General features: G+C 32.4%; 1 protein-coding gene across 5 annotated transcripts in view; it reads left to right on the top strand.

Annotated features, from left to right (window-relative positions):
• The window catches only part of LOC136040233 (uncharacterized), a 27,521-nt gene extending 11,129 nt beyond the window's left edge, over nucleotides 1–16,392 (top strand). For 2 of the 5 annotated variants that reach the window (XM_065724433.1, XM_065724431.1), the window contains exons 2-3: nucleotides 4,768–4,967; nucleotides 7,372–16,392. In XM_065724433.1, coding sequence (XP_065580505.1) covers nucleotides 8,180–14,668 — 6,489 coding nt within the window. In that variant the 5' untranslated portion in view covers nucleotides 4,768–4,967; nucleotides 7,372–8,179 and the 3' untranslated portion in view covers nucleotides 14,669–16,392. Of the gene's footprint in view, nucleotides 1–4,720; nucleotides 4,968–7,371 lie in introns of all 5 variants that reach the window. The other 3 variants (XM_065724434.1, XM_065724430.1, XM_065724432.1) reach the window with 2 other exon arrangements.
• The last annotated feature ends 56 nt before the right edge of the window (nucleotides 16,393–16,448 follow it).

Genomic DNA, 16,448 nt, shown 5'->3' with positions numbered 1-16,448 from the left:
GTAGGTACTAATCTTTCATGTTCCTGCTTTCCAATTACATTCTTTAACTGCATGTACACCTTGATGGCCACCAGCCCTTTTAAGATTCTTTCAACTTACAGATATACAGTTTTTGCGAGAATTTTGCAAGATTTGGAAAAATCACAGAATAACAAAGACTTAAAAGTAAAATTCCAACGACTAAGACTTAAAAGCTCTTATACTAAAGAACAAACCACAACTTATAGTTGCTTATTTTGTTTTATTAAGGTCAATTTCTTTTGACCTCCCAGATGATGAGAATACTGCTTGAAAGTGAGTAAACAATATTTCAGTTTTTCACATAGTAACATCAAAACGCAATCAGCTTTTAATTTAACATGTTTAAAAAACCAGGAGAATGAGAAGAGATACATCTCGTCTTGCAGAAGAGAGGATATGCGTACATCTTGTGAGAAGAGATACTTCAGAGGAGATACATCACATGGTAAAAAAAAAGAATATCCAAAACAAAAATAGCTCTTTTGTTTTGGAATTTTTCTTACAGGTTTGGTTCCTGTTGGGTTAAGTTATTCACAGTTTATTACCATGAACTGTTTGATCAATCTTCAAACACAGATGTCAAGTACTAGATTAAAAAATTAAGACCAGCCATTTGTAAAGAAAAAAAAAGTTTGAAAATAAGATAAAAGTTTACAAGAAAACAATCTGGAAATAATAACCGAATTTTTCTTTCAGCTATAATATACAATTTATTATGAACCATGTTCTGGGGTTTCTTCCGTTTTGTTCAACTATTCCGTGAATTTGAATATAATCTATATCTTAATTTTTTCTAATTAAGAGCTGAGGGGCTGCTATTTTATGATAACAAGATTGTATTTAGGAAAAGTTTTGAATGACCAATTCAATTCTGCAATATTTTTTTTTCTATTGTTTTTATCTCAGGATTAGCCTAAATACAGGATTAATAATTGTTCATGCACTAGAAGTTGTGGAAGTAGGCCTATGTATTAACAGAAAATTTCAATGTCCTAGTTTGAGTATAATATCTATTTTGTAAAATTTTACTAACTTACTTATCAACTTTCCTATACCGTAAAGGGATCCTAGACTGTCGTATAGCCACTCAATCAAGCATGGACGCGCACCAAAAATATTGCAGGGAAGAGGGCACTAGAGTATCAAAGGTGACAGGAGGAGGAGGGGGAACACATTTGAAGATAAAAAGTTATATACAAAATAAAATTATCAAGGATAAAAGAAGAGTACTTAATTTTTACATACCAAATGTGGGCATCAAGCCCACATTTCAATATTTGTGGGCATCAAGTCATGGCTAATTGAAGAAAAACCCAGAACATATAGTCCAATTGAGTGAGAGGCAAATCTGTCATTAACCCCCCTTATTAGTTTTAAAAACAAGAGTGAAGAACAAAGGAACATACAGTTCTAAGATAAGTGGCAACAAGAAATAAAACTATTTAAAAACAAAGTGGAATAACAAAGAAATAATTGGCTAAAAAATATGGCACAGCAAGAACAAGGAAGTATCCGGTTAAAAGACATGCGGCAGTGAAAATTCCAAGCAATAGTGAGAAAGCAAACATCAGATCATGTCAAAAATGTAATGATAAACAAAGAATTGTGCTGTGTAAAAGACAAGTCACAAGACAATTCAGGAGTGAAAAATAAATGTGAAGAAGAAAGAAATACGTTAGAAAAAACCGCCATTACAATCCCTAAGGCCAACAGAATGTGTCGCAAAACCCAGTACAAGCCTACAAAGATACCATTAACTAAGCTAGCATTATGCTATTGATGGGCTCCATGAGCATATAGTTTGCATAACCGGTTTACTTAGCAGCTAGATCCGGTCATGGACCTTCCCTAGCAACCTGATTGTCTTTATTACAGAGGGTATTTCTATAGTATATTCAGAGGAGCACATAATTTACACTCTCAGTTTTTTCACTGCAGAAGTAACATATACCACTGGGGTGTACGAGATTTCTCATGATTAATTTCCAAACACAATGTAATTCACTACTTGTAATCTCTCTATGTTCATTTATGGTGTCAGTGTCTGTCTTATATTCATTTCCCTTGTCTGAACCCCTCAATTCCGTATATGAATTTGGTGTCATTAATATGAGCTGTATGTAGCTCGTATAAATTGGGAGATAGTTGCTAGTGCCCACCAATGTTCCATTTATGTGGACACTGATTTGTCTAAATTGATTATGTAATACACAATTTTCATAGAATATTCAATCAGTACGATTTGGCATTTCATTGCCATATGTCTTGACTACCGTATATAAATCTATAAATGTGAATGACGAGTCTAAGAAATATTCTTCATTGGAATAAATTTGAAAATGGATGTTTTCAGCGAGCGGCTGTTGTGGATAGAATTGTTCATAGTAACCATGTTTACTGTCACATCAACATTTTCTGCTTTGAAATTATTTAAAGACCAGATGATTGATGGATGGGATTCCTTGTTTGGTAGATACACGATTTCAGTCTAGGAGAAGAAATCCTTTTTTGGTCTAACAATTTTCTTCCTTGGTTTGCTTGGTTTTTTCTTCTTTGACACGAATGATGTCTTTTGTTTTAACCTGAGTGGAGACTGATTATTGATGCAGTGGTTCATTGTCGATATACCAACCGCTTGCCGAAGGATCGTGCACCAGACCTGACATTTTCTGAAACACTTTTTTTAAAGTCCTTGTCAGAGCCTTAACACGTTTTTCTTCAAGCTATAGTGAAGAAAAGCAACTATTTAGCAAAAACACTAGTGGTTTAATTTGAAAATATTACACAATATAAAACAAACAAATGGTATACATCAATCAAACATACAATTATGTTCTGGTGCTTGGATTTTACAAAAATTGTGAATGATGAGTTACTGCAAACAACAGTAGTGTAGCGTAAGCAATCTTTGGGGTAGGTGATTGTGAATTTCATACAAGTTCGGCCGTTTTTTCCAGCCACACAGCTAGTATTAAAGTGCCTGCAGCACTTCCACTTCTCTCAGCTCCAACACCAAACACCGAAGACTAGATCTCACTGTTAAACTTCTTTCTTTTCCAACAGCTGCGTGCATCGTGAGGTTCAGTTGAATGTTATTTGAGCATCGCGTTGTAGCAAATCAAAAAGTATACCCTTTAAATCACCTTTATTGAAACTATTTATGCTACATAAAAATTTCAACCCCACTACTTGAATAAGAAGGAAAATTAATTTTGTTTGGGCCGCACTAATATGTATTTTTTTATCCTGAATTTTTTTCTCTGTCTCTATCGAACTACAGGAAAATCTACCGAAACGGAGAGTACCCTAGCAGTAATAGAACAGAGAGCTTTTTAAGGGATCATTTAGGAATTAATTCTTACATCTGATCTTTTTAAAATCGTCTTAAAGTTCCACATATACCTTAAGAATGTAATTTGGGTAATATTACTGGTATAGGAAGGCTGGGTTGGACACAAGGACATTGTAAATAGCTAATTATTGGCTTATTTATAAACTTTTTCTTATATTTAATCACTTTTTATGAGTTCGACTTCTTAAGGAAATCATAAAGTGACATATGGCACACGAAACTACACTTTGTGTTGTTTTTCAATTTTTTTTACATGAAAGTAACGAAAAATGGGCGTTTTCCAAAGATATGCGCGTTTTTTATTTTTTAATGTGTGAAAAATATTTATGTTCGAATTCTTTTTATCAGAGATAAATGTCCCGCAAGTAACGTGAAATGTGATTAATTTTAATAACACTTCTTAGAACATTTGTGTCAATTCTTTATTTGGACGAGGTTTCAAGAAATAGACAGAAAAGCGAAAATAACGAGAAGCTTGCAGGGTATCATAAATAGAGATAATCCTGTTTTTTTTGCACTTTGTTTTTTAATTTTAAAAGCAAGTACCGATTAAAAATATAATGAAATATAATAATAAAATATAATATAATAAAATATAAAAAATATATCTGCACGAATTAAAAAATGAAGTTGAAACTTATAAAACGCAATAGTTTTAAAGTCATTGGGAGGACAACTGCCACTTTCGATTTCACCCCCCAAACGACACCTATGACTGTACTCGGACTTTTGGTAGGAAATATGAATAGATATTGATAATTTTGAATATTGAGTATACGAGTATAATGAAACGACGAATTATGCCATCCCTCAAGAGCTTCAAACACGTATGAGAAATTTCTCTCGTTAAGAAGCCAAGGTCCACTGAAGCATCCTATATTGGGGAAGCAAAGAGTGAAAGGTTGAAAGAGGGTTTATTGAAGGCGGTGAATAATAATACTGGTCTTCAGCTGAATCAAATGACTTTTTTGAGTAGTGGTGGACCGCTCGTTCCCAAAAAGTTTTCAATTCGATTGATAAACGGATAAACCAAACACAGAAAAACATCTCTTGGACATTGGCAAATAAAACTGTCATGTCATGAATAATCCATATTCTATAGACCTTCAAGTATTTGGTAATGATACTGCAAGTTCAATCCCTTAATACATAAACACTTTGAGTATTTTATAAACAGAAGTCTATTCACAGTACTTCGGTGCAAAAGTTCGTGAATGGTATTCCAGCCTCCTGGTTAGCCCCAGTAGAAGTGGTTTCAAAAAGTGACATACCTAGTTTCCTGATTTTATTCAAAGGGAAACATCATCGTTTGCAAGAATCTCTCAGTATAAGAATATATTCTCGTAGGTTCAGTCAAAGCTGGTCAGAACTAAATTACACTTATTCTTCTTCAGTGCTAACCCATATCAGGATTTTTGTACTTGTCCTGAGAGAAAGAGCCTTCATTTCATACTTGAGCATTGGAGCCGTGGAACATCGTTATCTGTTCTCATTCCCGCATACTGATCCACTAGCACAAACTATCATAATTAAGACGCATTCTTGACTTTTGAACGTATCGACTGCATCAAAAAGACGAGAGAGGTTCTGGAAGGTAGGCACAAAAATAAATAAGATGGGTTTTTATTGTGTGTTTGCCAAAATGCTGTCATTTCTGTCAAACGTCTGACAGCAAAAATTTCCTCTACGTTGAAGGTTTACCTGCTGGGTAAGTGTACAGCATGGTTTCTACAAATCAAAACAAATCAAATGCCAAACTGACCGTCAATGTTGCATTGATGCCGCATAGTGGGAAAATAGAATTATATTCCATCTTCTCTGAGTTTGTTCCCTATTCAGAGTTTGTCTTATTTCCATATCAAAAGGGTCAAAGGTTGATGTAGAAGGAAAGAAAGAGATGTTGTAGTGCAGGAAATGGTTTCAGACAATCTTTTAGAATTCTTTGAATTTTTAGACTTCCTGTCTCGGACCTATTCAATCGTAGAATGGGTTGAACTTCGGGAGTAATTCATTTGTTTCCTTATATCCATCTTCCTATGCAGGTTTTTCCTCCTCTCTCTCAAATAATTTTTATTCTATCTTTAAAAACAATTACACCTACCTTTTCTTGTGTTTTCCGTGGTAGAGTGGATTAGTGTAAACGTAAATACATTTTACTTTCCCAAATAGTTTACTGCCTACCATCTGACATTTTTCTTTGCGATTAATTCGATTAATTAATTTGCGATTATTTGCGATTAATTAATAGCGATTAATTTGCGATAAATTCTGAATACTTTCTGTATATCAGACTTCAAACGCAAGCTGCTTGTCGGTATGTCTAAAACGAGAAACAGCCAAAAGACTAGATAACGCTATGGAGTCACATAATTTGGTTGGGCTATGTTAGAGGTGCTAAAAGCTCAATATAAAAAAAGAAAAACTTTATGAGCAGTGATTGGTAACTTGTTAATTTCCGGTATTTCTAAAAAATTTGGTCCCAAGTCTAGTCGCTATTTAGTTCCTTTTTTCGTCCCCAAAAATCTCTACTTTCGGAAAAAGAAATAATTAATACATGGAAACCCTTTCCATTTCTGATGAGGCAGGGCTACCATGTTGTCAATGACTGCATGATTTGTGAAGAACTTATTTGTTACATAGAATTTTCATCTTAATCTTTCTTTTGTACTTAAAAAGAATTACATTTATACTTTGTGTTTAATTTTCATTTTTTTAACTAATACATTGAAACCATTTCGCTTTTTAATGAGGTAGGACAAATTATGACTACATAATTTGTCAAGAACTTATTTTTCACATAGAATTTTACATATTTACACCTTAACTTTGCACCTTATATTTTCTTCTATCTTTAAAAACAATACATCTACATTTTTTTATGCTTTCCTTGGTAGAGCGGATTAGTGCAAACGTAAATATTGTCTACTTTTTCAAATAGTTTATTGTGATTATCTGACACTGTAAAGACTTCCTTAACTTATATTTTCTCTTTTGCAACAACTATGAGCCTATATTTTGGCAGGATAGAGTCGTCATAGGTCATTTTCAAGTTTAAAGTAATGAATTTCCTTAATTTAAGGGACTCTTGTGATTATACGATATACCTTAGAACCTAATGTAACATTTAGTATTTAATCGAGTAGATTGGCGTTGTCATAGGATAGAATTGAACAATTTGAAGTAAAAACATGGAAAACTGGACAAACTTAGCAATTTTCCCTTTTATTAAGAATGGTGATAAAACTGCACACGAAAATTGCCAAGGAATAGGTCTTATGTAAGTTATGGAAATGATATTGAGAATAACACTCTTAGATTGCTTCAAAGCGACGAGGGAGTTTAGGAATCCAGTTTATTTTCTGTCTCAGAAACTGCTCAGAACAGTTTACTTCCCTGCTCAGAAGAGTGATAATTTAATTATCATTCATAGGATTTATTTTCCGTTTAAGACAGCTAATATTGTAGCTTTCAGAGCTTAAGAATGCAGGTTTGTCATAGATTTCTTTAATGCTTGAAATAATTTATTGGCTTTATTTGAGGTGATTAGGGAAATCATAGGATATATCTTTGTATATAACCAAGCTAATGTAATGTAATCCATTTAATTGTAAAGCAAAATTATTTTAAAGGCAATAAAACAGAAGTTAACAAATATAAAAAATATTAAATAAGAACTATATTGAAAGTAATACTGCGTATTGAAATTAATACTAATGCTGTTCATTAGTTGTTGTAATATTATCAAAATTCACTTTAATTTTTGGATCTATTAGTATAAAATTAAATAAGGTTTTAACTTAAATTTTTGAAAATTTTAATTGATCTTTCTCCATTTTAGATCAACCATAAAATGTATAGCTTATTTGAAATGCAGAATGATTTTTTACGAAAAAGATTTAATGTGAAATTGCACATATTTAGTAAATCCAATTTTAAAATATAGTAACAGTTTTTGTTTTTTAAATGTGCTCATATATTATGTCCTCGTTTTTTTCTAGATGATTTCACATGAACTTAATCATGGAAAGAAGATTCAGTTCAAGGAAAGTAGTCTTATCAAATTAATGGATGCTAATATTCTGAAAGTTGAAGTCATGGAATAAAGTAACAATGCTTCACAATCTGAATACAAACTACCGTTTAATTGATGGTGTATGTAAAGGAGACCTAGAAAGTACGAGGGAGTTAATCAATGACTAGAATTCTGTTGAGAATACCAGTTTAGTCATTTTAGCTTGTAAACATAATGAAGTGAACATTTTAAAATAATTACTTAGTAATAATGGTATTATTTATAATAATTCTCATCCATTCATAAGAGAAACTGCAAAATTTCCAAGTGATGAGGTTTAGACGGGCCATAATGCCTTCTATGATCAACGAAATTAATGGTGAAAAGAATATTCAATTTAAGGACAGTAGTCTTATTACATTAATGGAAGTGAATATTCTGACAGCTGAAGTCATGGACTAGAGTAAAAATACTTCACGAAAACTACCGTTTAGTTCATACGGTTGGTCAAGGAGACCTGAATGAAAGAGGAAGTTAATCAATGATAACAACTCTGTTGAGAGTACCAATTTGGTTATTTTAGCTTGGCAACATATTAGGGTGAATATTTTATAATACCTACTTAGTTTTAATCGTAAAATTTACAGTAATTCCCCTGTAGTCACAAGAGAAACTGTTATATTGCTATTTTCATTCAGTTCAGCTCATTATTCGCTCATAACCTTATTCGTTCAGAACGCATCTCTAACAAATTAGATAACAGTGAATAACTGAAGTCAAAGACGAAAGTATCTATGATGATCAATGAAGATGTAAATTACAGTTTAGTTGGTGCGGTTCGGGAAGGAAACCTAGAAAGAACAAGGGAGCTACTCAGTTTTCATAACCCTTTGGGGAGTATCAATTTAGTTATTTTAGCATGTGAACATAATAAGGTGAATATTTTAGAGTATCTACTTAGCACTAATGGTAAAATTTTGAGTAACTTCTCTCTTGGTGCAAGAGAAACTGCAATTTTGCCAAGTGATGAGGATAAAACCTGCCATAATGCCTTCTATTATGCTATACGATCTGGTAATGTGGAACTTCTTGACACACTCATTAATAAATGGCCGGGCAATTACTTTGCTGTTCATTTGAGTGAATTAGATGAAATTCTTTCTCGAGCACATGAAGAATTAAAACTTAAGAATGTTTTATTGTCAGAAGAGATGGAAATTTTTATTCGAAATAAGTTAATAGACCTCCGTTTTTTGCCTAATTCTTTTGAAAAAGATAAGAATGTAAAGAGTAATCTTAATAGCATAAGAGAGAGGATTGAGTTATTACTTCAAAATGTTAGTGCGTTAAGAGCAGAGTTCGGTAATAGAGAAGAAATAGATGAAAAGTTTATATTTATAGCGAAGTTTATTGCACAAAATATACATATATTAAAACGACAGTTGAAATGTACCTACAATAGACTGCCTTGGGAAGAAATAGAATTTTGTTTAATCACTTTTATTTCCTCTCACATAAAACATCAAGAAATTAATCTGTACTGTAATGTCACACTGAATAGAAATAAAATACTTAATCACCTAAAACATTTTACTGAGAAACTTAAAGAGGAAAAAGATCATTTAGTATCTGTTAATATCGAAAAACTTATTAAACTCCCAAACTTAAATCGTGAGCAAGTTGTCACAGAGATCGTTAGCAATTCTCCTCAATTAGGAGAACTGTATAGTGACTATCAACAAATTAGAGATATTCATTCTTTGAAGAAAATCAGTGATTATATAAAATTAGCATTATCTGTTTATCTTAAACAACGGGAAGGGAAATTAATTATTTCTAGGGTCTTACAAGTTACTGGTGAACATTTAAAAAATACTCTAGAATCTCCTAAATTATCTACGACAACAAGTGAGCTTATTCTTCAATCATTACCGAGGAACACCAGAAAAGTCATCATAGATTTACGTAATTCCCTGTCACATACCTACTCACTCTCAAAGAGAATAGAGATTGAGGAAAATTCAGACGACATTTTTTTTGAGGGGATTCAAAATGATCTTAAAAGAATTGATGATGTAATTACTGATATTCTTCACAATAGTAAAATGCGAGTGATCAGAAAATTGCTAGATAGAATTTCCAGTTGTAAAAGCCTGGATGACCTAAAAGAAGTTTCTGGAATGTTTAGCAACGTGGAATTAAATGAAATGACTGGAGAAAGTTTAAAGTTGATGGAAGATCACAAACTCGAAAAACTTGTTCAAGAATTAAGGAATACTATAGCTGACAAGACGAATCATGAAAAGCGGCTTTTCGATGAAATAGACAGCATCATTGATCTTGCGAAAATGAAATCAACAAAAACCAGAACTGATTCTTGTAGTGCGATTATGTTATTGAAGAGCCTATTTGTTAATTTGAACAAAATTCTGATGGACCATACTAATGTTGAAGATCTGAAGTCTCATGCTAATGAAATACTAAAGAATATTCCTTTCCAAATAGAGTCGCATAATCGCAAAGAAATTTTCCTACTGTCACTGAAAATTTGTCGCAGTGCTCTGGTGAGAACACCAGATGAAAAGAAAAGCGAAGTAGAAAAATTTGCATATCAGATTTATAATGCAGCCGACTGTGGAACAAGTGACATAAAATGGGTTGAAGAATTAAGAAATAAACTGAATGATAAAAGTTTATTTATAAACAAATATAAACAAAGGAAAGATTACAATATAACTGAAGAAAAATATAATAACTTACTGGAACTTAAGTTGTCTGAACTGAAAAGTATTTTAAGAAATAATGAATTATGTGGTAACATAACAGAAAAGGTCCCTTCCTACAAAAGAGATAAAAAGTTACAAGGAGTCATAGAAATGCTTGTTCTCGATATTCTGTCTATTTTAACTAGATCAGAAAATCATCTTGAAAACAATTTATTTTTTTCAGGTGAAAAAACTCCTTTATTAACTGGGAAGTGTTTGCGGAATCATTTAGCCCACTATAATGATATAATTGATGTGATGTCATCTGATCCCTTATTAACAGTTATTTTGATCGCTAAAAAACTTATTACAGAAGATAGAAGAAGAAGTAACATAAGATTTGGCAAGTCGATAAAAGACAATCCTCCAAAACTGAAAAATAAATTTGATCAAAATCTGACTATTATTACAAATCAAGAAAGAATGTTCTTAGCGTTGAAAGAAGGAAATCTTGAACACTTAAAGAGCTGTCTCAAAAAAGGAGCAGACATTAATGCTAGAAGTATTAACTCATCGACAGCATTGCATTTTGCTGCTTATGGACCTGATCTTGAAGTTATAAAATTTATCACTGATCAAAAGATAGGGGTATATATCAAAAATGTAAATGGTCAAAGTGCACTTCATATTGCTGCTGCAAATGGAAGGGAAAATATTGTGGAATTCTTTTTAAAGGAAACAGAAGTAAATTTTGATGATCCAGACAACAATGGTAGAACGGCACTACATGTTGCAGCTAAAAATGGTCACAAAGGCGCTGTTAAAGCTTTACTGAAAAAAAATGCTAAGACTGATATCATAGATAATGGTGGTAATTCACCATTACACTATGCAGTAGCTAACAATCACATTGATGTTGTTACGATTTTGCTAAAAAAAGAAACGAATGTTGACATTAACAAGACCATGGATGGGTTGACGTCATTGCATATATCGGCTGAAAGAGGTCATTTGGGGCTAGTAGATTATTTAATTGAAAATAATGCAGACATTAATGCTAAAAATGGCAGAGATTTTACTCCGTTACATTTCGCAGCATATAGGGGTCACCTTAAATTAGTGAAGACTTTAATTCAAAACGGAGCAAATGTAAATGCGGCGGATATCCAAAACTGTACCCCATTACATCATGCATCAGAAAACCATCAGGAGGAGATAGTTAATGTTCTACTTGAGAATGGTGCTAATGTTAATGTTGTTGAAAAAAAAAATAATACTCCTTTACACTGTGCAGCAAATTATGGACATGAGAAAATTGTATTAATTTTACTAAAAAATAATGCAAATGCTAGTTCTTCCACTGTGGATGGTATAACTCCACTGCATTTTGCAGTTTTAAGTGGTCAAGTGAAAATAGTTGCTGCTCTGCTTGAATTTGGGGTTAATATTTGTGCCAAAGATACACAGAATAATACGCCATTACACTATGCAGCATGGACTGGCCACAAGACAATTGCCAAACTTTTGATTGAACAAGGTGCAGAAATAAATGCTAAATCTAATCATCATATAACGCCATTAATTATTGCTGCTGAGGAAAGTCACCGAGATATTATTGAACTCTTGATGATTAGTAAAGCTGATGTTCGAGCTCGGTGCCCTGACGGTAGAACAGTACTGCATTTGGCTGCTAGGAGCTCTTCCAAAGGTGTCATTGACCTTTTCTTGCAAAATAAAGCTGAAGTAAATGCTAGGAATAATGATGGAATGACACCATTACATGTAGCTGCTAGCAATGGAAATGTAAATGCCATTGTTCTTCTAATAGAAAATAAAGCTGACGTAAATGCTAAAGCTAAATATGGAATGACACCATTAGATACAGCTGTCTTAGTAGGCCATAAAGAGGCTGTTTACCTTTTAATAAAAAATAAAGCTGAAGTTAATAAGTGTGTTTTTACTGAAAGTACAGAAAAGACACCGTTACATTACGCTATTGATTTATGTAATAAAGAAATTGTTGAAATTCTAGTTGCAAATGGGGCTGATGTTAATATAAAGTGTAACAACGTAACACCATTGATCTCTGCAATTAAGAACAACCACAAGGAAATTGTTGAAGTTCTTATAGCAAATGGAGCTAATATTAATGCAATTTGTGGTATGCCTAGTGTGATGATAGAGTTGAAAACAAAAGAAAAAGTAAATCCTGCTAATCCTATTAAAGTAAATCCTTGTAAAATCTATTATCCTGAAGATAATCCTCTTGCTCCGTTACACGTTGCTGCTGGAAAAGGTTACACAGAGATAATAAATCTTTTAATAGCACGTGGAGCCGAGGTTAATGCTATTTCTACTCTTGGCTTTACACCACTATATTTGGCAGCACAATACGGCCATGAGGAAGCGACTAAAGTTTTGATAGAGAAAAATGCTAATATTGATGATTTTGACACTTTAGGACGCACTCCACTTCATATAGCCGCATTAGCTGGTCACACAAATGTTGTAAGAGTCTTACTGAGCAATAGAGCAAACCCTACTATTAAGAACAATGAGGGGGTAACACCTTTAGAGTTTGCAGTTCTTCACAGCCGTTTGGAAGTTGTGAAATTGCTCCTGCATCATGATAAAGTTGATATAAATGCTAAAGGCAACGATGAATGGACGGTACTGCATATTGCTTCAAAGGTTAACAGCTTAGAAATTGTGAAATATCTTGTAAGTGAAGGTTCAAACATCAATGCTAACGATAAGTCTGGGCAAAAACCTATACATGTTGCTGCTGAAAATGGTCATATAGATACTGTAGAATTTTTTCTTAGTAAGGGAATAGGTATTGATGTCTCTGGTGCAGAAAATCAAACATTATTACACTATGCTGTAGATGCAAATCAATTAGAAACTGTTAAGTATTTGATAGCAAAAGGTGCTGACGTCAACGCAAACGATATTTCTGTCCAAAGCCCTCTACATGGAGCTGCTTTTTATGGTTATATAGAAATTGTTGAAGTATTATTAAAAAATGGTGCAAGTTATAGTAGTGTTAGTAAGCATAATAGAAAACCTATAGAAATGACTAAAAATAGAGATGTTAAGATTTTACTCGCTTCAACTGAAGATTTAATTAAATCTGTAAAACGTAATCGCCCATCAGAAGTTGAGTATTTTATAAAAGAAGGAGCCATAGTTGATGTAAAAATATTTGAAAAAAATATCGGCGGTCTTACGTCATTACATTATGCAGCGTGGAAAGGCTATGAAGGAATTGTGAAAACACTTTTACAGAACAAGGCCAATCCCAATGTAGTGGCTAACAAGAAATATACTCCTTTACATTATGCAGCCAAATTTTCACAAATAGAAATTGTAAAATGCCTATTGTCCCATGGTGCAGTATATAATGCCGCTTCTGACAGCGGCAAAACACCCTTAGACTTCTCTGATGATAGAGATATAGCTCGATTATTTAAATTAATAAGTGAATCATTTGAAAAAGTTAAAGATTGTGATTCTGAAGCTATTAAAAAACTATACAAGATAAAGGATATTAATACAGTGAAAGCAGTGATGAGTGCTCGCAACAGAGATAACCAAACGTTAGTAACTGCCGCAATACACTGTAATTTTCCTGAAGTCGAAAAGTTGAAACAAATATTCCACGTAGACGTATCGGATCAGATTAAAACAGCTATAGTGTTCTCTGATAAAGGAAATTACCAAGAAGCTTTAAAGATTTTCAAAAGTATATTTGAAAAAAGAAAGGAAATTCTAGGACCAGATAATCCTGGTACATTAGATATTCAAAAGGAAATAGCCAAAGTGCTATATGAACAAGGAATGTTTCAAGAAGCGTTAAATGTACTTGAAGAAGTCTTTCAGAAGCAAAATGAAATGCTGGGTTCGGATAATAAGGATACTTTAAGTACAAGAAGCCTCATCGCCCTTGTGGTAAATAGACAGGGGAAAAAAGAAAAAGCTTTGGACATTATTCGAGAAGTCCATCAGGAACAAAAAGAGATACTAGGGTTAAATCATTCAGATACTTTAAAGACTCAGTATCAAATGGCATTTCAATTATATGAGCTAGGAAAATATGAAGAAGCAATGTGTGCTTATATGTTAGTTTTTGAGAAATATAATAAAAATTTAGGTCCAGATGATCCACTCACTCTTCATGTCGAATATACATTAGCAATGGTATTATGTAAACTAGATAAATTGGAAGAGGCCTTAAAAATATTCAGAAAGTTTTTGGAAAAAGGAAATAATTATCAAAGTGAAGATACCTTGACAACATTACTTTACATTGCTGAAGTACTGTTCGCGCAGGAGAAATACCGTGAAGCCTTAAATACTTACCAAGAAGTATTAAGCATTCAAAGAAAGATTTTACCAAAAAATCATCGAGATACTTTGCATACTCAGTATAAAATAGGAGATACATTTTTTCTTCAAGGAAACTGGACCAGCGCGCTAAAAGTGTACAGAGAATGTTTTGATAAAATTGAAGCAACTTTTGGACGAACTGACCCCGTCACCTTAGATATTTTTAAAAAGTTAGAAATTCTAGATTGAAGCTAGAAGGTAAGAACCATCAAGGGTTCTCCAATATCCACAGAAAGAAATAAAAATTGCTGCTAGAATATACGATATAAAAACTATTTAGAGTCTTTTAAAACATTGGGCCGATCCCAAATATAGAGATATTTATGGAAGTGAACTGTTGCATCTCACTGTATACTGTGAAGACTTAGATACTGCGAATGAGAGATATGCATATTGAGATATGAGAAAAGAAAAAAAGAAAGACACAATAATAGAGTTATCCTGGGGTACGGCGGAACTACAGATAAATGTTCACGTTTCACTCTGATTAAAAACAAGCATTGATGGTATACTGGGATATTCTCCAGAATTTTCTATAAAGTTGAATTTGATATCCAACTATTTAAAGTATTTGATCGAGCATTATTTTATGCTTGATTGATGGGCTTAAAGATAGGCACTGTTTTTGAAGAGAGTCAAACTATAACCATTATTTGGGTGTATTAAGATTGCAGTAGCTTTAGAGCGGGACCATGGTATCTCGTATTTAGTTTTTGTGAACTATTATAGATAGAGCTTTATCCAATTCATTAGACTAAATAAAATCTTGCAAGTTTGTTAATTGTAATCAAAATTTTGATATGATGATTGTTTTATCTCATTTGCTAGAGTAAAAGATAATAACTAAGGTTTTAGTCAACTTTTCAGCTTCTGACTTTTTTATGCTAGCTTGTTTAACCCACATTTAGAAATAGCATTTGAACAAGTTTTCTTATACACGTGAACAGGTGTTATTTAAATGTTCCTCGGAGTTTTTCATACATGTTGTGACGTTGATACTGTTTATTTACCTATTATTTCTGGCCAGAAAACATAATTTGGCTCCTCAATGATATTACATGCTTTTGAGCCAGTTACTATAAACCAGTGCTTCATTTGTCGCATTTAGAGTAAAAAAAATGTATTTATTTTTCATGGGCGATTATTGACAACTTTTTTCCAATCATTAGATCAAATTATTGAAAGGTCGTTAATTCTAATCTAAATTTTGAAAGGAGAATTCCTTTGTTACATTTGATTTAGTAAAAAATTATAAATAAAGTTTTGTCACTTTTCCAGGATTTTCTTTTTTTCATAGTAGCTTGTTTACTTCACATTCTAAAATGCACTTTGGTTTTTTTTGTCAAGTGATTGTGCAATTTTTAAGTACTTCTCAAGTTCTTCAATATATTCTAGTTACTTTTTCTTAAATATTTTATCTTTGATATTGCTTAAATATTGTGCTGTTTTGGCTTTTTTGCCTTTTTACTGTTCACTTTTCTTGTTTTTCAATTTTTGTTTTGTTTTTACTGCTTTTACTTTTCTTTTAAATTTAAGCTCACTGGTTCTACCACGTTTACACGTTTTTATTTTATTGTAATGATTCGACTTTGAAATGAGGAAAACATAAATGCTCAAATGAGTTTTCAATTTCATTATGAGGCTTACTACTAAGTATATTTGTATTTAAGTATGTTTTCATTAGCATTTCAAAACTAAAACTAATGCAATATATATTCTAACATCGTTTTAAGAGAAATTAAATGTTGTTTATTTGCGGTTTTTGTTTGAAATAGCATTATTTATATTCTCTATGGATGTTTTATATATTGTTTATAATGTGTTTATTTGTTTATAATTTGGTGTTGCGACTATATGAGAAATATTTATGCATAATACCTTTACCTATCGTATTAATAAAGTCTGTAAACAAAGTCTTATCTATGTTTGACTGTTTTGACTTTTATTTACATACTAAACAAAAATATAA

Source organism: Artemia franciscana, chromosome 20 (genome assembly GCF_032884065.1).
Source record: "Artemia franciscana chromosome 20, ASM3288406v1, whole genome shotgun sequence".
NCBI classification, from domain to species: Eukaryota; Metazoa; Arthropoda; class Branchiopoda; order Anostraca; family Artemiidae; genus Artemia; species Artemia franciscana.
The sequence above is the reverse complement of the archived record's forward strand: the minus strand, read 5'-3'. Positions and strand labels throughout refer to the sequence as shown.